Here is a 27,645-nt window from a genome sequence, read left to right on the forward strand (position 1 = left end):
CTGTTAACTTTGTGATTGCTGAAATAACGTGTAATTAAAACCTTCCTGTGTTGCGAAATCCGATCACAAACCAACGAGGAGGATGACAGGCAGGTTAATCAAGCTGCACTGCATCATATAGATAAACCCCCACAAACACAGCCCTATGAGTTGTTGTTCTACCATTGGGCTGAATTCAGTTCCGGTCCATCTCATTTTTGTTTACTTCGCAGAGATTTTAGCAAGTCAAACTGTGAGGCTTAATTATTTTTACTTTCAAGAATCAAACTTCACAGCAGTCAAGCTCCAACCCAAATTTCACGTCCTCAAGTCCAAGTCTCAAGTGTCTGCAGTGCTGCTGTGCTTGCATCTCAAACAAGGCTTTTATTAAATCAACACAGAAAAGTCCATTCCAGCTCTGATTAGGGAATTCTGCGAGTTTCAGTATCAGGGAAAACAGCTTGATTTTAAGTACATCATTTTTACCAGCGAGAGACCTGGCATCTCTACTGTTCCCTCCTTGCAGAGCTCCATGCTCATTTCTCAGCCCCTTTGCACTTAATGCATGTGCTTCTGCACGTGCGTAGTTGACTGTGGGGACAGCTGGCTGCAGGTAAGCTGGCAATATCAAGTCAGCATAAGATGGTAGTACACAAACACACACACCCTTTTTTTCCCACGAAATACGGTGTTCTCGCTGCCTGTCACTTCTCACCTATTGCACAGCTGTGTCCCTACCGCCGGGAGTGACTGAACACCACTCAGCACGACAGAGTTTTCATCTTTATATGTATCTGTGGCGCTTGCTGTGTGTTTTTCTGAACCTGCATGTGTGCAATACCCATCCAGATATCGATTTATGCGGCATGTGGCACACAGGACGCAGAGGCTGCCTTTTAACTAAATGATGTAAACACACACTGTTTAGCCAAGATGAGATAATGAGATTAAGAGCCTCCTGCAACTGTTCAATATTAGAGTTCTGCACTTTTAGCATTAATATTGGTTTGCTTTAATAAGGGGGTTCAGGGAGAGGAGAAAAGGGAGGATTATAAAAAGTAAGAAATATTGGGAGAGGAAATGAATGTTAGGTTGGAAGGAAAGGAAACTATAGAAGTGGAAGGGAAATTAGAAAATGAGAGGAAGAAAAGAGAGAAAGAAACGGGAGAGATGGGAGAGATTAAAGGAAAAGGAGAGAAGAAAAGAATGGGAAAGGAGAAAGGTTGGCCCACCTGTATGTTGGCTTTGCCCTCACATGGCAATCCTACATCAAAGCATTAGTCTGAGCAGCCACACACATTCACACATGAATTATGCAAATGCGTGTATACATTTTGCATGTAGACTTTATTTGCATTTCAAACATGCTTACATTTGTGTTTGCAAGAGGCCCACCTAAACACACACAGGAATAAGTCCAAATGATGCTGCACTGCTGACACTGTCGAATCCGCTCAAGTCGATCCGAGGATGATCACCATTATTGATCCTGGTAGATAACTGTATTCTCACTCTCTAACAGACAATCTCTCTCTCTCTCTCTCTCTCTCTCTCTCTTGGGGGTTATTATCATCCATGTGAGATTTATGCAAATATGTTCTACATGTAGTAACCTAGTTCACCAAGTAACCTAGCAACACTAGAGTCTGCTGGTTAGAAGTGCATGTGTGTTTGCGTCGTACCTTCTGTGATTTGCATCAGTGGCCACAGCTGCAGCAAGTACCTGAGGGCGTGCAGAATTTGGAGGAGTTTGGAGTGATATGTGGCGGGAATCTGTTGGTTAAACATCTGCCAAGGCGTGATGTTGATTCGTAAGTTACTTCTTATTATGACGTTACCTTCGCTGTCCAGCGTATCTGGCTGTTATCACCTGTTAGTCAAGTGCAGGTCAAGATCCTCAAGAAACAGACATTTCTGTTTCAGTAGGCATGTTTCATTCATCAAGATAGACAGTCAATTCTCGATTATGTCCTTGTGTTTACATTTCTGGACCCACAAGAAGGCTATTTACAACTTTTTTTCCATATATGCAGTGGGTCTGTTCTACAGGATCCCTCTGTTGTGTCTTCCTTTAAGCATTTCACGTTCATTTTGGCAAAGTTTTATGCATCCATCCATTTATGGCTGTGCTTGGGTTTTATCCATTCAATGTTTTCTTTAGTCTTGTATTCTTTCATCAATGTCAGGATTTCACTTTTAGTCATACACATAAGGGTTTTTAATTCTGTTTTGGGGTGGAGCCAGTGGCAACGAAATTTTCTTCCACTTTGTACCTGTCTGGCATATATGGGGAATGACAATAAAGAAATCTTGAAGTTTAGCAAAGATTGTTGCTTGGTCAAAAAATAGGTGTTTTTATGTGTGTATATGTTTGTGAATGTGTGTTTATGTGCCTGCCAGGCATCCAAAAAAATGAAAATAGATCATTCACACCCAGAAAATAAGAAAAGAGGAAATTGGTCCTGCTGCCAGTTTACAAGCTTGTTGGCATAACAGAAAATTAACCTTTCTTGACCTTGGAAACAGCAGTTGGTAAAATCATTACTACGCTTATTTATTTTTCCTTTTTCTGTTCAACCCTGTGATTTGGTGCTGCTCATCTCGATTAACTGGCAAACAAAACGAAAAAACAAACTACCTCATTCGGTATTGTTTAGCAGACATTTGTAATGTTTGATGGGTGATCACTGTCAGCATTGAACACGTTAACAAGTTCAAGTCACAACTGTGTCTTGACAGGTGAATGGCTTTAAAATGAAATGATGTGATCGCATTAGCGGTAACGGCTCTAATAGAGTGTTAGGAGTGGAGACGATCAAGGCTAATATTCATGAGATAAATATCTGCATCATTTAATGTGAATCGCTTGTGTTTAAAGGAACTGTATCAGCTTTGCTGTGCATACCTAGCCAGTGTTAGCATTAACAGCTGTCTTGCATTGCATCAGAGGTAGTGTCACTATAAAGCAACCAACGTATAACAATGGGAGAACATTCTGGACTGCTGTTTCAAGCTCGTGTACCCATATGTGTGTGCAATTCTCTTCCGCACTGTGGTTTCTTCATCTGACTTTGATTTTCTGTCACAACAGTTTGTAAAACAGCACAAGCATCTGGAGGTAGACACGAAAGAAGAAAAAAGTAGGAAGGGGAGCTGTGAGGTGAGAAGCTGAGCAGAGACGATGCGACCGAAAGAAAAATGAAAGAAAGGAAGGAAGACATTGGTAAAAATCAGAAAAGCGAGGTATGGTAGAAGTCAGTCTGAAGGATGAAGGAAAAAAGACAGGAGGATTTTTAGGTTCTCGGTGTTAGAAAATTGGAGTGACTGCAAAAGAAAAACCAGAGAGGACAGAGCCACAGGGTTTGTTTGAACCACAAGCCTTCTGCCGTAGAAGGTTAAGACCTTACATCTAATGACTGACTCTGAATGAGCCTGTTATGCCTTTCTCTAAGTGTCTTTGATCTCTGCTTTACCTCCATCCAATATTCTCGGCCATGTCCTCTCATGTTATCTGACATAGAGAGGGAGAAAGCAGGCCAATTACAAGCGAGTCACACTCTGCTAAGTGCTGTTGGTATTTTCCCTCCCATTAAGTCACAGTGAGAAACCCTCTCAGGCTGTACTCCGTGGTATAAACATACAACTTATGCTAAATTTGTTTTATGTTCACTGAATCATATGGATGACCGTTAGATAAAGCTGGGTTGTTTTCAAGAAAAAGAGCGTACATATTATACTATAAATTAATTTGATCTATTTGTTAGCTGCAAACTAAGTTTGTTCTTCATTTGTGGCGTTCATTGGAACACACTAAAGTTTAGGGAGAGAGGTTTTTCTCCTCTTCTAGATGTTCTTTGAAGAATGTGCTTGCTGTGCACCTCTGAGATAATGTATATTTGCAGCACCAACATTATCCTTCATGCCCTGTATAGTGCAGTCCCAAAATACAGTGTTCAACCAATTTAAACAGTGCAGAGATGGATGAAGTCATAAAGAGACACTGACAGCCAGGATTTTAAAGATGACTTCAGTGGTGAATTGCCACAACACCTACTTTAATTTGATCTTATTATGCTCTCCATCTCTTGTGCAGGTAAAAATTGGCTGTTATGTCTGAGAAGCAAAGCTGGAAATAATGTGAGCTTGTCAGAGTGCCACCAAAGTCCCATTATGCATTGGGTTCGCAGTGAAAAGCAAAGAAAATGACCCAAGTGTCATCTGCAAGAGTTTGATCGTTTTACTGATGAGTTCACTATACATGCCCTTTACACAGACCTCCCTAGATAATGAGTGTAGAATAGTGGATGAGTCAACGATTTCAGACACGGCCTGCTAAGTAAAAACAGTTGATCAAATTGAAGTGATTGTGAATATAAGTGAGTTTAAAAAGCACTGTGCTGGTCGTTCATCCCTTTTTTCAATCAGTACCATGAACCCCATTTCCAAGTACTATCACTGCTTCAATACGGTAGCCAAGGAGTTCCTCAACTCCATTATAATAAAAATGTCCATGCATTAAATGAGTCAATAATATTTCATTGGTTGATCCATGTTTAGTACTGCTATCTTTATCATAATATAGCTATTGTAAGAATAATAATTAAAAAAAAAATCTAATTCTAGGTCATATCATCTTACCAGTTTTCTATCACTCGGTTACACTGTGATCCTAAAACAGGTAAGAAATTGGACTGTGTGGAAGTAGAAATGCCTTTACTTTTAATACCGTTTTCCATTTAAACCTGACAAATGTATATAAAAAAAAAAAGCAAGGTAGAACTACTTTGCGTATTTGTTGTAAATAGTTTGTAAATGATGTCATCCTAACAATAGAGGCACTTTATCTGACAGCATCAGTTATGAAGACTGTCACATTCAGGTCTGGGTACTGACGATTTATGGCTACTGGTGGAGGCCGTTCAGATCTGTGTGCAAGTTTTTTTTTACAGAGATTATGACCGTTAGCATTATGGAATCGTCTTCTGCTTCTGAAGACACTTACATGGGTAGCTCTCAAAAGAAGGGGGGAAAAAATGTTATGCTAACCTTGAATTTCTAAAGATGGAAAGGGACAGCACTAGTTTAACTCCCATTTGTCGCTTAATCATCATGAGACCAAAAACCTGCTGGGATATTTGATGACGATAAGAGAAAGAGTGAAAGATAGAAGGATGAGGAGAAGAGGAGGGGGGGGGGAAGCAGGTTGTCCGTGAGAATATGGGAGGGGTGAGAGAAAACAGGACGAGAGGAGGTGGAGACTGGGAGAGTGAGATAGAGGAATTGCCCCCTAGGCATGCTTCAATTTTGCCCTTATGATGGGAGCATATTTCCCTTGTGCTGCCACCATCATTTCTCTCACTCTGTCGCATTCTCTCATACTTTTCCTTTCTCTCACTCTTCCATTTCATCTTGCTGCATTTCTGCCGTCACCTTTCAATGATCCTGATAGACAACAGATACTGTCCACTGTCAGCCGCCTTCACCAGAGTGCGAGTGTGTGTGTACACCTGGAGCATACCTATCTGCACCACCATGTTTGTAGATTAGCGTTTGCCAATTTCCCCTTGAAAGTCTGTTGCTACATCTTCATCCAACCTAAATAGGAATGCACCTATCAGTAAATGGGAAAATAAATAAATAAATAAAAGACCTTCCAGTCTGCTTTTTTCTTCATATTTTGTTCCGCTCTATGTCGGCTTCCCTCTTCACATGGACAGAGCTGATGAACTGCGGGTGCCCTGATGCACTTACATTTTCACTGGTCCTTTTTCACAGGTCCACCTTGAAACGTTCCATCTTTCCCATCATCTTTGATTCTTTCAGGATCATGATGGGTTAGCTACAGCAGTCACACAGCTGCCAGAGAGGTGTCCGTGCACACGCGTGTGTGTGTGTGTGTGTGCGCGCATGCGTGCATGCTGTCTGTAATAGTAAGAGAAAGACTGTGGAAAAATGAAAATAGATCATTCATGGCTAAAAGCTGAGAAGAACAAATCAGTCCCCCTGCCAGATTCCCAGCACACATGAAAGTGCACACCAACACACACAGCTCGGCCAATGTCTATTATTTCTCATTCCCATTCATTTATACATTTCTCCATTGTTGTCACTCACCATAATGGGCATGAGGAGCTCCAGCGGTTAATAGCATCTTTTAAGTCTACTGTACTAGCACATATGGACAGATGTCAGAATAAAAACTTCCCCATTGTTTGACTATAATTCTGTAAGGCTCTGTGCAGTTCACATCGTCCTATTCTTAAATGAGCCGACATATCTGCCCCTGACCATGCAGTAGCTTGTATCGCGTGTCGAATAAAGTGTTCAAGGCACACAATGGTCACTGCTGTACGCTGTTGGCCCATTTCAAAAAAAGCTAATAAAACCATGGCTGCCTCGTCCAAATGATATCTGTTATTGTCTTCCATTACTGTCTGGTTGCAAATAAGTATATAAGGAAGTCATTCTTAGCGTTTTATAAATATATTTGAAGGAAAATTTTGTCTCTATGGGAAAGTTATTTGCCAAGAATTGTAGATTATCAACACATCTGTTCCTCATCTGTATTCTAAATGTTACACCTTGTAAAACAGTGAGATCCCTTGGAGGCGTAGTCTGTAAGTCAGGCTAGGACAAATTTCCCAAAGGGAGAGTGGTATCGCTGCTCTTTCTGCAAGAAAGCAAAAAGGTGTAATAACAGCTGATCTGGGCTTATTTATACATGGTGAGGGACAGGTGTGCTTATGGAAGGAATATGGTAGCTCAAGAGTTACTGAGTGTAGTGATAAAGGGAAGAGCTGTTTGATGGCACGATACAGTGGTGAAAATCTTCAAAATGTTACAACATTTTGTAGCCAGTCCCATCCACAGTAGATTGTACTCCTGGTTACCCCTCAACCATGGTGAGGGCATCGATGAGTAAATTGCATGTAATATCCTGATTACTGCCTCACACATCCCCTCTGTCACTTTGAGGCATGTCTCGCTACCAATCTTCCTGAAAATCATGTCATTTTTGATACCTGACATCATTTCAAATATTACTGTAAAATTTGCAGCATAACGCTGATGTAAAAGAATCTTTGACCCACGACTCAACAGAGGAGAGACAGCAAAGAGTGTGCGGACCCAGCTGTTAATAAAGTGGGTCAGAGCAGCTGCCATGATCACATGAATATTTAAAATGAAACAGCTCCAGACTGAAGCCGCTCTAACAATCATGCTGATGCCAAGCAGTGTTAAACAATGACAGCATGTTGTATAGCTCCAACTCTGCACTAAGCAGCTTCTGAATATTTCTGCCAACTCAAAGAGGAAGAGGGAGGAGGAATAAAAATGTAAATCAATGTAAATGTAGGAATAGAAATGTCACTTTATCATTACCACAACCAATTTGTTATTCTTGTACTTCCATTCTATTGTGCTAATCTTGTATTTCTGTATGTGTGGTTGCTGCCATAACAACCGAATTTCCCTTGTCTATCTGTCTATGTCTGTCTGTCTGTCTGTCTGTCTGTCTGTCTGTCTGCCTGTCTAAAACAATAATATGTTGGGTGCAAAAGAATAACAGTTAGGTAGGTTCAAATAAATTTACATTTTAATTTTAAGAACAGCGAAAAGACAGAACGTAGAGGTTGGAAGAAAAGAAAAGAAGCACCTTGAAAGTCTCAATGTAGTATTTGGTTTGTAAAATGTGTGTGTGTGTGTGTGTGTGTGTGTGTGTGTGTGTGTGTGTGTGCGCTGAGCTCTAATACCTTGATCTCACAAGAAGCAAAGAAGGGGGAATATAGATGTATGACAGATAGATCAGTTGAGGCCAAGAGATGAAAAATGGAAACAAACTTTGTAATTAACTCCACAGAGAGAAGAGCTGACTGGCAGAGAGCCAGACGGACCGACACATTAGAGAAAAACAAGACAGGAAAGCAAAGGGAGGACAGAGAGAGATGACTGGAGGATGGATGGAAATAGGTCAGGAGGAGAGAATGAGAGGACAGGGATGTGTGGAGGGATGGATAGAGAAAGGAAAATAGAAGACTGAGAGCTGACATTCAGTTGTGCATTTTCTACCTGTCTTCTCTCTTGGTTCGTATGGCTGTTTCTTAAGTTTGTGCACACACAGCCACATGCTCACACAGGTGTGTGTGTGTGTGTGTGTGTGTGTGTGTGTGAGATACTGTGAGTGACAGCTCCTAACCAGCAGCCTCTCTCCAAAGCCAAAGACTTCATAATAAACAGAACATGGTTTAATTTACTGCTCCAGGCAGAGCAGCACTGTTCACTTTGCCGTTTATGCAAAAACGGGCACACACAATACACACACACACACACACACACACACACACACACACACACACACATACATCCTCACAGTACAGCACGCTGAAAAAAATGTCTGTCTCAAAATTCTGTTTGATATAGCCATGTTATTTCTGAGCAGAGCACAGTCCTCCGTCAAAGTCAAATCTTGATGCCAAAAAACCTTGCAATGTTAAGGGAAGCGATAAAATAATTCCTTGCTACATCACTTTCACGTGATCCACACCCAAAATAAATGTTCCCTTCTCTTGCCCATTTTCTCTCCACCAGGTTTAGTGCAATTCTTTTTGGATGGTCCTGCTGACAATTAAAAAAACACAACCATCAAATACAGATGAAGTCATAATTTCCTTGCTGAGATGTTATGAAAAAATAAAGAACAACAACAACAACAAAAATCTTGTTTAGATGTGCCCCATAAATTATATTAAAAAAGACTGTGCAATATTTCAAAATAAAAGCTGAAATTAAAGTATGGATGAAAACAGATTTGTTGCAGCACATTGTCGCCACAAATATATCTGTGGATATATTTTTGCAGTGAAATGAATACATAGTCAATGTGAGGCAGCCCGGTCCATCCAAGTTCCATGGCTGTCTAAAATCTGTCCACGGTGTGATGCTGAGTTGGAGAGGGCCGTCGTCACGGTTACACCAATGACACGGCTAGATGTGGGGGAGCTTCTTGTGTGGCGGCTCTCATTCAGCCAATCAAGGCAAACAGGCCATGCTCTATTTCATGATTATTCCAGCATCTGTCCCCTATCTCTCTGTGTGGAAGCCTGCAAAGATGAGCACAAACACACTCTCAGGAGCTCAGACAATCCCATCCAGGCGAGCAGCTCAGTTCTGGCTTTCATTGTGTAATTTCATCTCAATTTAATCAAATCGTGCGCATTATAAACAGGCTGTGTGCCTGTGATTCATTATATAGTTAGTGGAGAACGTGCTTAATAGAGGATGTTATTATAGCAGCAGCAATTAATGCCAGTCCAATAAAATACATGATTACCGCATTTGGAGTGTAATCTTGTGTTGTTATTCATGTGTTGAAAAGGCAATACAAAGATCAGCTTTATCCTCGCTCTCGTTCTGTTTACTTTTACTTACAGCCACCGGAGTGTGTGTGGGTGATAAGGTTTACATTGTTCCACGTTGCTTGCAGCATCTTGGCAAGGTGTATTGATTTCATTTCCTGCATGTTGTTTTGTGGTGAAGATCCCGTCCCTTCCTGCATTTCTATCCTTTCAGTGGCCCAGCAGGGTCAGCTTCTGCCACCGATCACCTGGACATTTTGAATTGTGGTCTTTTTTGACTTTTACTCAAACAATGAAATCACTCTGTAATTTAAAGAACAGATGGTACAGGAGAGCAGAGAAGAAAGTGAAGGGAGGGGGAACCATTGGCTAATATTGTTGATTTATCAGCCCAGCATCGTTCAAGATGAATGAGAAGGAAAAAGCTGCCTGCGTCTGCTTAGTGCAGCCTTTGGGATGAATGCTCACTATTACACTGTTTGTCTTTGGTAGGGTAAAAAATGAAGTGCAACATCAATAAAAATGTTAATCCAAAGCAAAACATAACACTTTCAATTTATCGGGCCACTTGATAAAACAGAGAAAACGATCTGGACATCAATCTACAAAATATATTTCCTTCTGGTGTGATTCATTTGTAAGTCAAACGGTGAATTTACACTCCACTGAACCCCCCAGCTTTATGTCTCTCACACGCACTAACACTACAAGAACATCAAATAAGTTATTCATATCAGTGCTCATGCAGAACCATATCCTTAAAGTGTTATACCACTGTTCTCACATTACTACCTTTCTGATAGATGATCTCATAGATAGATCTCATTATTTGATGCTGTTTAGAAAGCTTGAAATCTAAAGCTGATGTAGAGGCTAAGTGGCTTAAGGTTATTCTGTGTAATAAAAATAAAAATCAGAAGAATATGACCGATTGCAAGACTGAACTCTAGATTCAGTCATTTGGTACAAAAAATATTAACATTGTGTTCAATCCTGGTTCCTGAGATAGCGTATCTAAAAGGTCACTTCTTCTGCTTCTCCAGGTGAGACTGGTGCAGCCCTGTCACGCCCGCAGCGCCCCCTTTCGGCCCGGACGGCCCACCACGCCCCGGCGCCTATGAAAGGGTACCATGTCAGCCGTAGCATGTCCCAGCATTCCTCCAGTGGTGGTGGAGGAGGCCCCTGCCGCTGCACACCCGAGGACTTTGATGGCCCGGGCAGAGACTACTACCAGGGTCACAGCGACGGGCACTATTATCCTCCAGGGGGTCCGACAGATGCTCTAGCTCTGGAGAGGCACCACTCCCACTCCCACTCCCACAGCCATTCTGGCACTTTCCCTCGTTCCCATCCCAGCCAGCATCCGGCCCTCCAGTCGTTTGATTCTTGCGAGGAGTGCCTGTCCTCGGGCCACGGTGGGAAGATGCACCGCATCCCCCCGAACCTGATGGACCAGTTTGAGAAGCAGGTGCCCTTTCATCCCGATGGCTTCCACACACTGCAGTACCAGCGCACTGCTAGCGGGGGTGCTGAGCAACGCAGCGAAAGCCCCTCTCGCATCCGACACCTAGTCAACTCTGTGCAGCGTCTCTTTGCCAAGTCCCATTCGCTGGAGGCACCATCCAAACGGGAATACAATGGCACAAGAGGAGGCGGGGACTACCGTGGTGAGAGAGGAGGGGGCCACAGGAGTGGTGGGGAGGACAGCGGAGGCCACTACTCAGGCCACCAGTCTCGCTCTACCAGGAGGAGCAAGTCTCGAGAGCGAAGCAAGAGTGGAGACTCGAGGCATGAGTCAGGCAGACGCCACCGCAGCAGGACAGCAGGCTGGTGGAGCTCCGACGACAACCTGGACAGCGACAGCAGCTTCCTGGTGAGCGGGGGCAGACGGGGGTATCCCAGCGGACATGAGAGTCTGGATGCTGCCATTCAGGAGCTGACCATGAAGAAGCCCAAGGAGCACGGTGGAGGGCCAGGGCCGGGGGAATGCATGGCTTGTACCACAATGGCTCTCGCTGGGAGTGAGGGAGGGGGACACCATGGGCACCACGGCCATTCTCTGAAAAGGAGCACCTGGTCAGCCATGACAGTGAGTCAGGCAAGGGAGGTGTACCCTTCCACCAGGGGAGGAGGCTACAACAAAGCCCTTGTGCCTGTGGAGAGCAAGCTGAAGGAGAGGACCTTCCACTATCTGCAGGTGTGTGCACACCTGCATGTCAACCTGTGTACTGTATGTGTTTTTGTGTGTGTGTGTGTGTGCAGAGGAAATATTTTAGTGACTTGGTTTGCTGCTCAGTGACCTGCAATAAAAAGCAGCAATACTCCATAAAGTGCAATAGGAAAACAGCAATTTATCTTTTGTTGGCTCATATATCCCCAGGGTTCAGACACAGTGGGTTCATATACAGCTATTTGCTTTGTGTTGAAACACTTTGGACACAATTTGTAATCATATGAGACTTTTGTATTTTCATGAAAAGTATCAAAAAAAATTGGTGAAAAGCAAAAACAAATTCTTCTGTATCCGCCCGTCAGAGCGACATTGTATTTTCCTGTGACTCAGAGCACAAGGATTCTCACCAACGCAGAGAATGATGTCTCTCCCAACAGTTCCCACTTCCAGGTAGCATGAATGTAATGCCTGCACATGTTTTTACCTCTGCCCTTCCCCCCATGAGATATACAGGGATTCCATAAAATGAGGAGCTAATGGTTCTTAAAGTGCACCCACAATGGAAGATGACAGAGCTCACACACACACACACACACACAATCTTCCACACTAAAAACCTCCAGCTGTGCTGAGGTAGAGCTGCCATGCAGGCTGTGTTTCTACGAAAACAGCAGGTAGCCACGGGAGTCCCTGGTGTTTTTCCAACTCTCATCCTTTAGACACAGCTGAGGCCGGCTGATAGAAGTGACAGCGAGAGCAGGGCTGTGTGTGTGTTTGGGTTTTCAAAGGACAAACCCCACACAATTTGCCTTGTGTGCCTGAGGCTACCATCACCTTCAAACCTTAGGACACAAAATCAACTTCCCCTCTTCAGCTTTTCTCATATCTGCAGGCGTCACTTGCAGTTTCGTCAGGACACCGGAGACGGTGTGTGGAGTGAATTTTGTGCCGCATTCAGATGTGCTAAAGTCAGCCAGATTGATCTGTGGCTTGGGATAAGACAGCTTCCTGGAGCTGCAGATACGGAGCTGTTCAGGTCTAGTCCACCGGGATAAACAGCAACACAGGTGCCTTGTTGAAGCAGCAGCTCCGAACTGAATCCATTTTCATGGAAGCTAAATTTTAAACATTTGCTGCCACATCAGCCCAGATAAAGAGTGTATAAAGACTGGGTCTTATGCATTTAACAACATAATTTATAACAGCTATTATTCATATTTTTACAATAAAAAATATAACCAAATGAATATTAAAGCAGTCGCTTGTGGTTAACCCGCAGGGGACAATCACTCAAATATGCAATTGCTCACAACTCTACAAAGTACTATACGCTTTAGTATATATCCTGCTTCAGCCCTTATTTGTCTGGACACATCTTTGCTGTTTTTGTTCATTCTCATGGTGTTGCTGTTGAAAATCCCTCTGTGCACCACCAGCACCAAACAGCAGACAGACCAAGTTAGCGCCTAGATGGAGGAAACAGGGGATCATAGAAAAGTTGCACCAAATGCTTACCTCAGGACGCACAAAAAAGCAAAACAAAACAATTGGAATTAGATCATGGGGTTGCCACAAGACAGTTTCAAGTGGATGCAAATGTTGCTCTGCGGCCGCTAGATGTGTAGACTTTCCTTCATTCTTAAAGGGTAATAATACATTATTTCAGCAACCAGAGTTGGTTTCAAAAATGTTTCCCCAGACTAAAATGGTATGCTGAAATGCTACATCGCAAATCTTTGATCTCAGGAGAAACCAAAACAGTGGTGAAGACCGATTTTCTTTTCATTCTTTATTCCACTGTTCAGATACGTGTTCTTTTACAGCTCGGTAGCTTCATGGGACTGTGCGTCAAATAAAACGTTTGATAAAATGTTGACAATCCTGACTGGAGAAGGAGGTAAGCGGTTTAAGTAAAATATATTATATTTTCATATTTGCCACTGTATCACCTGTTCGAACCAAACTTTACAACTATCAAGATGCAAGAGTCACAAAGGGGGGCGCCAGTGAAAACTGTGAGTATTAGAGCTGAGCCCACAACTCTACAACTGAACAACCCTCCAGTTTATTGATTCATTATGTATATTTCTTTTGAACATTCACAGATTAAAAGCTTTAAAAGGGTATTTCAAGTTATGAATATTGACATGTATAGCCCTCTGCAGTCAATTGAACAACTTATTCTTGACTTCTTTCAACATGAAAACAATTTTGAGCTGGTGGGGTGTTAGTTATCTTTCAAAGAAAAATATGAATGGACAACAGTTTTAATTCTTAATAATGTAGCCTCTTCAGGCCTAGATGGCCGTGACAGTTCACCACCAGGGAGAACACATTGAACTTGTGGCTTTTTGAAACACTGCCATATTTCAACAAGCCTTCCTTGAAAAGTCCAAACAATGAAAAGGAAGAAAAAAAAGCGCTGCAGCTCAAAGTGAAAATGAAATGAACAAATATGACTTACAGCGGTCAGAAGCGAAGGGGCATGTGCGAGGTTTTTCTCCATTGGTGTCAATGCCAATCATGATGTGCGACATCAGACCCCGTGCTCTTCATTCTCTAAGCAGCTCTCCTCCCCTCGGCCTGTGTCTCACAGATAAGGGATGACAAAATCCAAGAATATGGAGCGAAAGTGAAATGAAGACAGAACAGTGAGGGAGAGAGAGTGAGACAAAGATCAAGGAGGGAAAAGAGCAAGGTTGAGGGATGCAGAGATAGCAAAGCGAGCTCGGGGATGGAAGAGAGATAAAAGAGGTGATGGTAGCCAAGGGGCGAAGCGAGAGGAGGAGTGAAAGAGCAGCATGAGAAAATGAGAGAGATAGTGGAAGGCCAGGGGGATCGGGAGATTAGGCTGAATCATCTTTTAAGTGATGACCTTAAAAACACACGCTCAGCTGGATGCCAAACCCTGGGGCCTTGACCGTGTGTGTGTCAATGTGTGTAGGAGTTTTCATTTGGTCATCAGCAAAAAAAAAAAAAAAAAAATTTATAATAATAATAAAAACTCTTTGGGTATGGAAGTCACATGACATTTACTGCTGTTACGCTCTGAGACACTGTAAGAGCATTTACAATGTTTGGCTCAGAAGAAACCCAGCAAGGCATCAACATGACAGACTCCTAATTTAGCTGTTGATCAGTGTCATCTGATTCTCATCATTACATAAGAAGACTGGAATAAACCAAAGCTCTAAATTGAACAAACATTTTAGATTAGAAGGGATGACTTCTAATTGTCGTCAGTGTTTCCACAGTCGGGTCCAGTTGGCTTTACTTAGCCATTCCTGGATTGTTTGCTCATGGGAAATGGTGGAAGAAGAAAATCAGATTTTATTTTTTTTATGACCATACTTGACAAATGGAGTCCATATGACAAATAATAAGTTCAAGTTCCAAGACTGGATCTGTAGGTACAAATGGCTTTATCTCTTAGCTGCACTAGTCCATATTTTACTTTTTGCTGAAACAACTAAGCTAAATGACCCACAGAGAACAAATTCAGCTTTTCAACCGCTCATTGCTTTGGTTTTTAGGGTTTAACATGCGGGTCACATCGACGTAAGTTGAGCTCGCTAATGAATCTTCAAAGGCAAGAACTGTTTCATCATCTTTCTCCTAAATCATATGAATTTGTCACTTCATCCTCTGAATGAGATGCCACTTTAATATGTTTTTCTTCCGATAACACTTTTAGTAATGAAAGCATTCTGACTTGGTCATGAGGAGTCATACATTTTACATGAGGGCCGCAGAGAGAACCTGGCATTTTTTTGAGGGGGTTTAATTTCATTGCTCTTTATCAGATCTCCGCTTTTGTTTCTCGTCTTGAGTGTGTCCCTTTGTGTGTGTGTGTGTGTTTCTTTGGTTTTCTCCCTCATCTTCCTGCTCTATCGGCCTATCTGCTTCTCTGCCTTCTTGTTTCTTGTTTTGTCACGCTGTACATCTGTGTGTATCCCTACGTGCCACCTGTCCCTCCTGACTATTTGCCTACATTTTGTCTCCGTCCTCTTGTCCTCCTGCCTCCCTGTGTGTTTGTTTATTTGCTCTATCTGTCGGCTTCTGGCTTACGCTATTTTTCTTTCTCTGTCAGTGTTTCTCCAGCTGTCAGAGTTTTTCTCTTTCTGTAAGTCCCTTTGTCCCTTTCTCTCTTTCACTGACATCATCGCTAATGTGTTTGCATATGCTGTGTGCGCATGTGTGTGCGCTCCTCGTGTGCATGAGCATGCTCTAGCTCTGTGCTGCTGGGAGTGCTTTACAGTCCAGCACTATGTGCACGAGTGCCAGGTCTGAATCATCGCTGTCCTCCTGTTTGAAGTGCGAAATATCTTTCAATGATGAAACATATTTCTGTTTTGAGAAGTCTTATGACTTTAATAACAGATATGGGAAAGAAACTGCCAACAGTGTAGTGAAAACATCTTTCACATCTTATGACTCTTATATTAACAATATGATTAATCACGTTTCCCTGAGCTCGGTGTAGACAAAGAATGCCTACTTACTTTTAACGCATATTAACTCTGTGTTTAATCCATTTTTATAAACTCTATTAAGAAAACTTGACCATGTGTCAACTCAACGTGGTTGATCACTTCTGCTTGCTAAATGCCTTATGTCTTATCCTCCCTCAACATTTCTATACTTACTGAGAGCTATGTGAATGTGTCTCAGGTCCCTTCAGAAGACTGGGGAGGGGGATACGGCAGTGGCGGACCGACTGACAGCGGAGGGGAGATACCGTGCCGTCGTATGCGAAGCGGCAGTTACATCAAGGCCATGGGTGATGATGACAGTGCAGACTCAGACACCAGTCCCAAAGCGTCTCCGAAGTCCACCCTCATTGCTCAGAGAGATGCCTTTAGACGGTCTATCAGCATGGATCAAAGGTTAAATGTCACAAATGTGAAACTACAAGGCATTTGATTTGTGTATGCTGACCTACCTGACACACACTTCTCTGTAACACCCTGCTGAACTTAATTACAATACAAGCTAGCTGTCATATAGCAGTTCATTTATATAAACCTTAACCAAAACATTTTGGAGGACTTTGTATTTTGCAATTTCCTGTAACCTTTCACCCCTGAACCAGAACTTTTCAGATGGAAATGTATTAAAGAAGGTGATTGTATGATTATTGGCTGATTAGACTTACTCAGTTTCAGCTGTGCTGTGATGATAATTATTTTCAAGGTTATTTCCTCAGATTTTAAAAAGCTCTGTCCAGGACACAGAATATGCTGTACAGCTTTCACTGGCTTAGTTCAACGCTGTACAATTGATGGAGTTGCTCTTTAAGATATTCTGCAATAGATTTCAAGACCAGTGAAATACTTTATTATTCACAAAGGGAAGATAACTGTGAATTGTGAGTATGTTGAAGTATTTTCTCAAAATATGCTATGGATGACAAGAAGTATTAATAGTGAATTATCAGCAGTTCAGTATCAGCAGCATTAAAAAAAGTGAATGGATGATTTCCTGTATATACAGTACACAGAAAATCTACATGAACATAATTGCATATATGTATTTAAATAGCGGATACTTTTATACTTATTATTTGGGAACCAGTGACAGGAGCTTTTATGATTTGACTGCACATCTATCCAAAATAGTAGCACCTATATTAATTATTCCATAATGATTTCAATTAAATCAAGAAAATATATAGAATGTATATATATGTAGAGAGTATATAGCTATGATATGATGCTTCAGTTTTCTCATTCAAATTTGGAATGAAGCATTAAAGCACTCAAAATGACTCCAGCTGGCTCAGTGATAAAAAGATGACTCACTGGCATTCTATTTGATGGTCGTGGTTTACCAAATGATCTGCCGTGTGTTACAGATATGAGTTTTTGTCAAGAATAGAAAAGCAAATGGCTGTGGATTTAACAGCCAGAATGTGTTCGCAACAATGTGAGAAATGTTTCATCATGTGCAGTGCCGATAATGTGTGTTATCTGTGTGATACAGGTACTCGTGTAAGCAGTGTATAGACTCCTACCCCAACAGCCGGACCACACCCAAAACCCACACCCGCTCTCGTAGCTACACCCGCTCTTTGACCAGCTCACAGGTAATGAATAATCTGGTTCATTTTAGTGTGGCACATACAGTGATGAGTCTCTCTTTGTGTCCTACCTAAACGCATGTCTCTCCTCCAGCTGGGGGATACACTGAACCGTCAGTTTGAGGCAGTGTGCGAGACTATGTTTGGGGAGGTGGAGTCTCAAGCTGTGGAGGCCCTGGATCTTCCCGGTGTCTTCCGCACTCGTAGCCACAGCTACGTCCGTGCCATCCAGGCCGGCTGCTCCCAGGACGATGACTGCCTCTCTGTCTTCTCCATGTCAGGCCCACAGGGAAGCATCAAGGGAGGGGCTGGTGAGTGTGCATGCATGTGTGCGGCTCAGTCTTCCACTGTGTGAAAATCTGCAGTGTGTGACTGTAAGGAGAATATGCAATTGCCTTTTATCGCAGCAGCCAGGTGGGTGACACAGTGGGGCAGCTAGTGGGAGAAATTTATAATGGCTTGTCCCTGCTTGCCTCAACAGAAGGATCTACACACACACACACACACACACACACACTCACCTCCCTAAACCTCACACAGCTGTATGTAACATGTGCATCCATTTTTCATTTTCAACCTTCTTCATTCTCTGTAATCATTATTTTTCACCTTTTATCCTCCCCAGCAGTGCTTTTTTGGATTTTTTTCAGTGTGAACTTTTCTCTCATAATCCTTCATAAAGAAGTCTCCTATCCAGGCCTAATATTTACTCCATCTGCATTCATTTGGTTGTGCATATATGTGGTTGCATCTACAGTTTATCTTATGTGCGTTTGCGTTTGCAAAGCCACTTTAGTGCCTCACATGACTCAAATTTCTAAGCTTACACTAACAAATCCCCACTGAGATTTATTAAAGCCTCTGTGAAGTGTCATATATATCCAGCATAAACACACATGGGCACTATTCACAAGTTCAAAGGAGCACACACCCACATGCATGCTGGAATATACACACACACTGGAGGTTAGAGCTTCGTGGTTTGAGATGAGCTTGTGTGGCACTGAAGATGTCTGGAAAGAAATGCATTAATGTTTGATTCTTTATTCAGGGAAAATAAACTCTGCATGTGTGTACTTGCGTGTGTGTGTGTGTGTGCACGCGCAATTGAACGAAGCTTTGAGGGAGGAGAGGGGAAGAGACAGAATCTATGCTTCTCATTTCAATATTTCTCTCAGGAAATTGCTTTATCCTCCTAAGAAGCAGAGTTAAGTATGCTCTAGGGAAGAGGTTTCCTTTTGTCAGTTCTGTCTTGTCTGTCTCCCTCGCCACTTCACTTGCAGCCTCTCGCTGAAATTCACACCAAAAGCAGATTTTTTTGGGGGGTGTGTGTGAAAAGAAACATTGAGTTGAATTTATAAATATGTTGGTAATTACGTCTGAAAGATTTTTGTTGTTTTCTCTTTCTCTCTTCTTTCCTCTCTTGTAATGCCAATAAACACCCCACTTTTCACTCTCTTTACTAATTCCTGTAGTCTGTCCCTTTTGTAAGTATCCGCACCCCCTGCTCCCTGTGCATATAGTTCCCATTTTGCTTTTAACAGGCTGCTATGCCTCTGTCTTCCTTTCTCCCGCTCTTCTGACACTGCAGTCTTTCCTTATCGTAAAGGTGCTCCCCCTCCACTCCCACCTCGCATGTCCAAATCTTCACTCTCTGTGCGGGCCCAGAGCAGCACTGAATCCACCCAGGATGCCTACTTCCAGAGCAGCGGACAACTGGCCTCAGGTGCAGGCCCCGGGCGCCCCAAGCTGCACAGCAACTCTGTGGATCTGGGCAGCTCTGACGGGCCCTTGGGTCGTTCCTCCAGAGGAGGCTACTACACCGCCATGGGCCCTGGGCGTTCCAGGCAGCACAGTAATTCAGCAGAGAGCCTCGACGGGGTCAGAGGCTCACGGGAGCTGGTTCCATACGGAGGGGGTCCAGGAGTCGGGGTTAGAGCCAAACACAGCAGCTCAGCCGACAGCCTGCTGGAGGGTCCGCCAAGGCCGGCCAGGGAGAGGGACGGCAGGGTCGGGGGCAGCTTGGGGAAATCAGTCTCTCTGCCCCAGAACAGCATTGTGCTGAGCAAAGCTGGAGGGCAGGATGAAGGGCGTGCTGGAAGAAAGTGGAGTCCATCCATAGCTGTGCAGGCGAGAGGGCGATTTCATTTCCTAATAGTGTTTATTTTTTTATCCAAAGTTAGATGGAAAGATCCCTTTGACTCTGATGTTACATGTAAAACCACAGCCAGGAGCCAATAAGCTTAACTTAGCCACAACTGTTCAACAGTTCACTGTAACCTTTCTGGTTTTGCTTAGCTTGGGAAAGAGAATAACAAGATACAACACATCTGGCCTAGTATTCATGCAAACACTTCTGTGCTCTGACCGTCGTGCTTATCCTGTTGCAGGTGGACAGCTCAGAGACGCTGTCAGATTCTGACGGAGATGGAAAAGCCCTCACAGAGGTCCACTCTATAGGAGTGCAAGTGGAAGATGACAAAAGGTAAAGGAAGGACAGCTAAAAGTCAAACTGAGAAAAAAGTGTTTATTTTCAAAATAGATTTTTCAAAAACATGTACCAACTGGTAGCGTGTTTATTTTTTACGTGACATTTATCCTGTTTTAATTATGGACACAGACTCGCAAACTAAGACATCTTTGTTTATTTACTAATCTATCTTTGCCCAAAAAATATGTTGCTTCATCAAGAGATTGTGGTTGCTGTATTATAATTTATGTGAATAATCTTCATATGTAATTTGAAAAGGCCTTTGCCTTCCAGGCATCCAACAGTGCAACCACCTATGGTTGATGTCTTGGCTAGATCTTATTATTTCATTTAACATTTCATCAGACATCACAGCTTGAACTCTCTAACACTTTGTTCCAGGAATGTCTTGTTTTTTGACATATGTTACTGTAACCATGACTACTGCAAATCATACACTCCACATGACTTTCACACGTGTAGCCGCTTCTCCTAATTATATCCAGCATGGATATGGTTATAGTTCGGACTTGAACATATCCATGGATAGATAGAGAGATTAAATAGAGTTACGGTGATTGTATCAAACATACAACAAAAATAGGAGCGCTGCTACACTTGTGCAAGTCAGCATACATAACAATAATGCATAACGTAACATAACAATAAACCTGATTTGCACAGTTAAAATAGATGTTCATGGGTTGGATGAGTTAAATAAGTTCAAAAAGATGCCACGGCCATGCATATGGCTCAGTTGCATAGTGCCCTGTCATTTTTACTAGTGTGTAACTGTGCACGCCGCATGATTTTTATTTTTTCTCTGGTTGCTTGGCTTTCTCGCTTTCTGTGTGTGTTTCTGCGTGTCTTCCTTTTGCTTTTTCTTCCCCTTTCCTTTTTAACCCGTGAAGCATTTGGCGATGCTGAACTGTATGAAAAGTGCTATATAAATAAATAAAGTTTAAAGTTTAAGGTCTCAAGTTTAGAGAAAGAATAAACAACTGTGTGAGTATGGACACCATACAGTTAAAAGAAACTCTCCTGGGTATGAATGTTGCCAGGTTAAGATTCGATATTTTTTCCTGTGCACACTGATTTAAAGTGGTAATGGTTGTAGGAAAAAAAAAAAACCTTTCTCTCAATAATCCTGCTCTTGGTAGCTCTGAATCCTCTGCCAGAGGCAGAGTTCAAAAAGATTATGTCCAGGATGTTTGGAGGCCCTGAAGTTGTTTTGGAACTTGCAGAGGTAGCAGGAGCAGGCAAAGTCCTCTTGACCGGGAAAGGGGCACCCGGTGATCTTCTAGGCCACTTTGATGGTCCTTTGCAGAGCAGCCTGAATGCCAGACCGCGATGCCATCCTTTAGTGCATGCAAGTACTTGCAGCTTTGTTTACTCCCAAAACATTGAGCGAGGTGTGTGATCCTGCAGCTGTTAACAATGTTATCCCCACTTCATATCATATCAAGGGTGATAGTGTGATGTTGGTAGGTAGGGAGGGAGGGAAGAGAAAAGAGGACCACAGGAAAAGAGATCTGAGTCACACCTCACACCTCATCAGACAGCAAAGGAGGAGGATGGGGAGAGGTGGGGTATAAACTTGTAATAGAGTGAACACTCATCACTGAGTCCACTGACGTGACATTTGCCCACACTGGTGCGTCATATGCCAAGAGATTGGGCAGGATTTGTTGCACAGCTGAGTGAATCGTAGTGATTGCAGAGACAGCGTGACTGTCCCGGCTCAAACAGGAATGAGCAATTATTAGCAAAAAAAAAACAAAAAGCAAAACACAATTATTTGAAGAAGGCTTTTGCATGTGATATTGTGTGTAACTGGATGACTTCGGGACTGCTGTGACTCCCTCTGTTGCAGGCGTGCTCGTTTCAAGCGTTCCAACAGCGTGACAGCAAGCGTGCAGGCCGACTTGGACCCAGAGGGCTTCCCGGTGCTTAGCATCGCTGTGCCAACACAGGACAAGAGTCTTCAGTTTGGCTGTTCGTTCCAGAGGCACTCATCAGAGCCAGAGTCTGCTAGCCAGTACACAGAGTGCCAGCGCACGGTCCACACACAGGGACAGTGGGCCTACAGAGAGGTAGGCCTGCAGTGATAGGCAGGACATTTACAGTCATAGTTTTTTTGGGGGGTGGGCACAATGGGATCGATAGACCTTTCAGAGCAGATTTAGGCTGGTGTTCTGTAAACCTTTTAGCTTGTCACCTTGTTCTGTAGAATGGGACTCATGAAACGCATATCGCAACTTTTCATGAAAAATCTGAAACCTCCTGTGCCTTTATTACAGCCACATTGAAAGAGGAAGGGCAGCAGAGTGCCCAAAGTATAGCTCTTTCATCACTGAAGGCTCCTATCAACCATCCCCACGATATGCCATCATTCCCTCCAAATATGAACCAGTTAACCCGATTTTGAAAACCATTTGATGATGAAGCATGATCCCATCAATGACTGTCTGGAGTAATGTCAGGTAATGATGAGAAAACAGCAGAAAGCCACTGTTGTCTAAAAACAACAAACATCATTTTCATTGATGAACTCCAACGGCAGTGAATCCTGTAAAACTCAACAGAAGCTAATAAAGTGACGTCCAACACAGAATCAATGTGGTCATTCAGATCAGATTGGCTGCATGGATTCCTTCACTGAGGTGCAGATTATGGTGGCCCATTGAAAGCACTATTTCCTGCCTTTACTGAATTTCCTTGTTCTATTACAGCCAGGCGCTGTAAATCAGTGATGTGCCATGAAGCTCTTGACAGGATGTGAATTGTGTTGACCATCTGTGAACCTTGGGGAGGGGAAGAAAAAAAAAAAAACTAATTCGCCGAAATTAATCACAGTAAAAACCAGAGGTAGAGGGGATGCAAAGTGTTAACCTGTGGAACAGGGTTTGATTTATTGTTCACTAATGGATTTCAGCCATTGCTGGCAACACCACAACGCTAGACAGATGTATTGTAGATGATCGAGTTTTAATTATATTTCCCCACAGGAGCTGTATTCACATTTTGTCTGTAACTTTGTGATTCCAGTGACATGGGGAAGATCCTTGTTCTATTATTGAATACAGGATTATTTGGTGCAGTTTCCATAATTATGTTCTTTCATTCACTGTGATACAGAGTAGGATTTGCTACGAACAGGCTTGCAGCGGAAAATGGCTTTGTTAAATTACTACGCCATTATTGATGGTCCTAATTCCCACATTTCTCTTCTGTTATCTGAGGACTTTATCCAGAGCGGGTATACCACTGAGGCTTGCCCAGCAGACCCACGGCCACATCAGCACCCGCACTTGCCACCTCGCTCCCACTCGCCTCTGCCCATCACCTCTGAGCGAGCCTGGGCCGGGACACCATCCCTGGAGGGGCCCCGGAGCCTGCCTGACTCAGGCCGTGCCTCGCCCTGCATGAGAGATGGCGAGTTCTTCCTACGCCTCCTGCAGACGGAAGTAGAGAGGATGGAAGGCTGGTGCCAGAGCATGGAGAGGGAGGCTGAAGAGAACGAACTGCCAGAGGAGAGTGAGTTTTGGGGAGAGGATCAAAAAGATTAGAATAAGATAAACGATGAATAATTCTTGGGTTTCTAAAACTATTTATGTGCTGTTTCATCCCCAGTTCTCGAACTGATTCGAAATGCAGTTGGCAGTGCCCAGATGCTCATGTCTCAGAAAGTCCAGCAGTTCTTCCGCCTCTGCCAACAAAGTGTGGTGAGTATGTGTGATTGCATACAAATTCATGTCAACAGATATTAAATATGGTGTACTGTTTTGCAGAGGCTCACTGCAGCTAAATCAAAAATCGCCAGAACTTGGTCTTTCATAACATTCTTTGGAAAGTTCCTTTTGTATAACTCAGTTGTCCATCACATGTGACGTCCTGTCTCCCTGCTCGCCCCAGGACCCTTCAGCCTACCCACAGCCCACCTCTCAGGACCTGGCAGGCTTCTGGGACCTACTTCAGCTAAACATAGAGGACGTCAGGGTTAAATTTCAGGACCTCCAGAGTATCAAGGACTCTGGTTGGAGGCTCCCACCTGAAAAGAAGGTGAGAGGACCAGGGATCCGAACAGTCCCGGTTTCCCTCCAGCATCCCCCCAGAGCTAAGATGGCAACATGCAGAAGAGTAGCAAAGATGGCCGTGCCCTCCAAACCTTTTCAGACTATGAAAATACAGAACAGCAAAAGGAACTGAGCTGAGCCACACATGAGACAGTGGACCTTATACTGATAGAAGTTACTCTAACTTATATTTGCATTTTTTGCAGACAGAAGGTGCTTGACTGTTACATTATTCTCTGACCAACCACATGATTCTTGATAACAAACTAACAGTTGTTTCTCCTTTCTTCATGTTCCTTTTACATTATTTTTGTTTACCTTTACTTTTCCCATTTCATATCCTTTTTTTGTTTTGTTTTGTTTTTGCTCTCCTGATGCCAATGCATGCTGAGATACTTTGCTGATTTTTCATAATTCTCAATTCTCCTTGTCATTACATCCTGGCCCATTTCTTGCTCTTGAATTTGACCCTTTTTCTGTATTTTTTTCCCCCTCTTGGTCTCTCATTTTCTTTGTTTCTCCCCATGTCTTCACTTTTTTTTGCATGGGATTCCTACAACCCTATGAAATCATTTTCTCACCACCCCCACACAATAAATCCACTGTCCGTTTGCATCTGAACTCTGTCTCATCACCGATGGCCCAGGAGGACAGGAAGCTTCCTCCTCCCTTACCAAAGAAGCCAGCAGGAGGGGTGAGTGGCAGCCTCCGGGCCGATAGCGTTGGGGATGTGGGCGCTGGTGGAGGGGGCTCAGGGGGCCTGGTGGTGCCTCGTGTGGGTGGACACACCCTACCCATCAGGGAGAAGTCCCTGGACCTCGGGGACCGTCAGAGGACAGAAGCGAGGAGGAGGCTGCTACAGACCAAGAGAACCGCCTCCTTCAGGCAGAACTCGGCCACAGAGAGCGCCGACAGCATTGAGATCTACATCCCTGAAGCCCAGACACGGCTCTGAATGCCGTGAAAGAGTGTGCTGCCCACCTCTTCACCTCCTCACTCCACCCTGAAAAAGCAGACCTGCACCTGGTTTTGGATCTCCAGCAGGTCGTTGTCGTTTATTTATCAGCATTTTCGTTAATTCACTTATCACACCTGCAAATTGCGAAATCTTAGTCATTGAACAAGCAATGACAGCCAGTGTAATGTCTTGAAATTTGGCCATTTTACTGACACAGAGGCCTAGACATGAAATGGTGGTTAGCATTAGTCCATTTTTATAACACAACTCAACAGAGGTCCACGCAGTAGTAGCATGCCTGTGCGTGTTCACCTAGCACTTCAAAATAAAGGGCTTAACAGGCACAAACCTCTGACAGAATCTCCCTGTATGGATCCCTGGTGCCATTTGCAGCAGAGTCAGCTCCGTATTTATTATGTTTGTTAGGCTCCTGCATTGCAACACGGCGCATCCATAGTCTTCACTGAGCATTATGGATAAATAAACATGGATGATTTCCTAAGCGTCCATTTAAATGCCCTTAGAGTCAGATGGTCGGCCATCCCCAAAGAACATCCTCCAAGCATAGTCAGCCAACTACAGCAGGCACCTTTCACCCAGGTGCCATCTGTCCACCCACTCAGCACTTGGTTCAAAGAATGCAAAATCATTTTCTGTTTCTCTCCCTCACTGCTCACGTTCGGCACAACATCCAGTGACCACACATTCAGCAGAGAGGCTGTTTGAATGTGAAGTCCTATTTGTACATAGTGTGCACACTCATGTTTGCAAAAAGGAGCTTTTGGAGCATAGCATCACAGCCTTGACAGTTAGAGAGCATCACAGACAAACAAAAAAGAGAAGTAGATGTGGTTGCTTTTTACGTAGTCTTTCTGAAGTTTCATGTGTTCTGGGGGTGGGGTCGCTGGGAATTTTTTAGGGGAATATATTTTGGTGGCTTTTTCAAGACTTTACTGACAAGGCCCCCATTTCACTGTGAGACTATAGCACCCCCAAGTGGTCAAATATGAACCCAACCGATCAACAGTGGTCTGTGAAGAGTTATTTCCGCCTCAATCAGAAATTAACAGACACTCTGATGAAACAGCCATGAAAGGTCAGTTTCTTTATTATTTATTTATTTATTTATTTATTTATTTATTTCTCCTGACATGGAGTGCGTTTCCCACTTTTCTCCTAAGGAACCATTGTTTCAGTGGACTTTATGGTGTTTGCATAATTAAGTAAAGAAAGAGAGAGAACCGCCAAAGTTTTCAGTAGAATCCTCTCCCCTAACTTGAAGTGTAATCGTCTGAGTTTCTCTGATGAGTTTCGCAAGAAAACTAAAGGAGTCGCTGTATGTAGCTCCCACCAAACCCCTTTCCAAAGAAATGCCAGAGAGGAAACTGTCAGGTGTTAAATGAAAGAAAAGAAGCAACTAGATAAGATGAAGTAACAGTTGCCACGAATGGAGTTGTGCTTATATGCTTGGTGCACTAAGTGTTTCTTTCCTGTCTTCTTTATTTATTCCCTGAGGTGTAGCATGTGTTTAAGATCTTTGAAAAGAGAGAGGAAAAGGGGGGGGGGTTAATTTAACAGTATATGTCTGAACACATATTTCTTACTTAGGAAGTTTGTAAAAGTGTGGTTGTGATTGTGTGTAGTCTGAGTGTGAAGGGCTGTGTGTCAGAAGGGGCGTGTGATGTGGCTCAAAGTGCAAATCAGCCATTTTAAAGATAAAATAATATTACCAAGAGAAACATAGGTATCTTTTCGCATGACCTGTTGATTTCTTTTTTAAAATATGGGTGGATTGTGTTGGCCAAATGGGATATTTTAATGGGAGATGTATATTTTATAATATAATCTACATTTCTAGATTAGTAGAGACTATTGCGTACAGTATATGTACAAAAAAAGCATATATAAAATGTGAGATACTGCAGTATTATGATAGATTATAGCATTGTGTGGCATATCCAGATTCAGTACATGTGAAAAAGAATTTCAACTGATTATCATTATCCTGAGTTTGTGAGTGCTGGGTCAGGTTCACAGGGTATAACTGGCAAGGACGTGAATTGCCAAGTATGATCTTTCGTTGGCCTACTGTATATCTTCTGTGTGGTTCTGATAACATTTACTGCTGTATCCACTCCCTCTACTTCCTGTTTAGAACCAAATATATGTGCCTAACCAGCTATATGTGGAGGTTTCCTTTGAACACAGTTTACACTGTTTTTATAGATGTATATATACATATATGTTCAAATATATACATATGTATGTGTAGAAATATGTATATGTGTGTATATATATATGAGCATGTATATATACATATATACACATTTATATATAAAGAGAGAGCAGAAGATATGTAAATATAAAACTATAAAATCTGCAGAGAATAGTGTCAAAGGAACTGTTTGGTACGGGAACACAATCCTTTGTCTCCCTCACTTTCAACTGCAATACACACATAGGACACATCATTTTGTTAATATTGCATGTTTTATGACAAAAGAAATCAAATTTTGTAGCTTATTAACCTTTTTTGTGATTGAAACAAAAAAAA

General features: G+C 42.8%; 1 protein-coding gene across 1 annotated transcript; it reads left to right on the top strand.

Annotated features, from left to right (window-relative positions):
* The first annotated feature begins 1,699 nt into the window (after window positions 1-1,699).
* Window positions 1,700-25,887, top strand: dlgap3 (discs, large (Drosophila) homolog-associated protein 3). The gene is made up of 13 exons (XM_029514222.1): window positions 1,700-1,790; window positions 10,379-11,532; window positions 16,180-16,410; window positions 16,923-16,924; window positions 17,491-17,593; window positions 17,682-17,898; window positions 19,179-19,717; window positions 19,978-20,072; window positions 21,931-22,150; window positions 23,300-23,594; window positions 23,691-23,782; window positions 23,973-24,119; window positions 24,780-25,887. Exons 1-13 carry the CDS (start codon window positions 1,781-1,783, stop codon window positions 25,086-25,088), a joined length of 3,414 nt encoding a protein of 1,137 aa, XP_029370082.1. The 5' UTR covers window positions 1,700-1,780; the 3' UTR covers window positions 25,089-25,887.
* The last annotated feature ends 1,758 nt before the right edge of the window (window positions 25,888-27,645 follow it).

Source organism: Echeneis naucrates, chromosome 11, assembly GCF_900963305.1.
Source record: "Echeneis naucrates chromosome 11, fEcheNa1.1, whole genome shotgun sequence".
NCBI lineage: Eukaryota > Metazoa > Chordata > Actinopteri > Carangiformes > Echeneidae > Echeneis > Echeneis naucrates.

Bases quoted from the DNA above. Each gene is read 5' to 3' on its own strand.
- dlgap3 (XM_029514222.1), top strand. The intron at 17,899-19,178 runs GTGAGTGTGCAT...CTGACACTGCAG, and splicing joins AAGCATCAAGGGAGGGGCTG to TCTTTCCTTATCGTAAAGGT. The intron at 23,783-23,972 runs GTGAGTATGTGT...TGCTCGCCCCAG, and splicing joins GCCTCTGCCAACAAAGTGTG to GACCCTTCAGCCTACCCACA.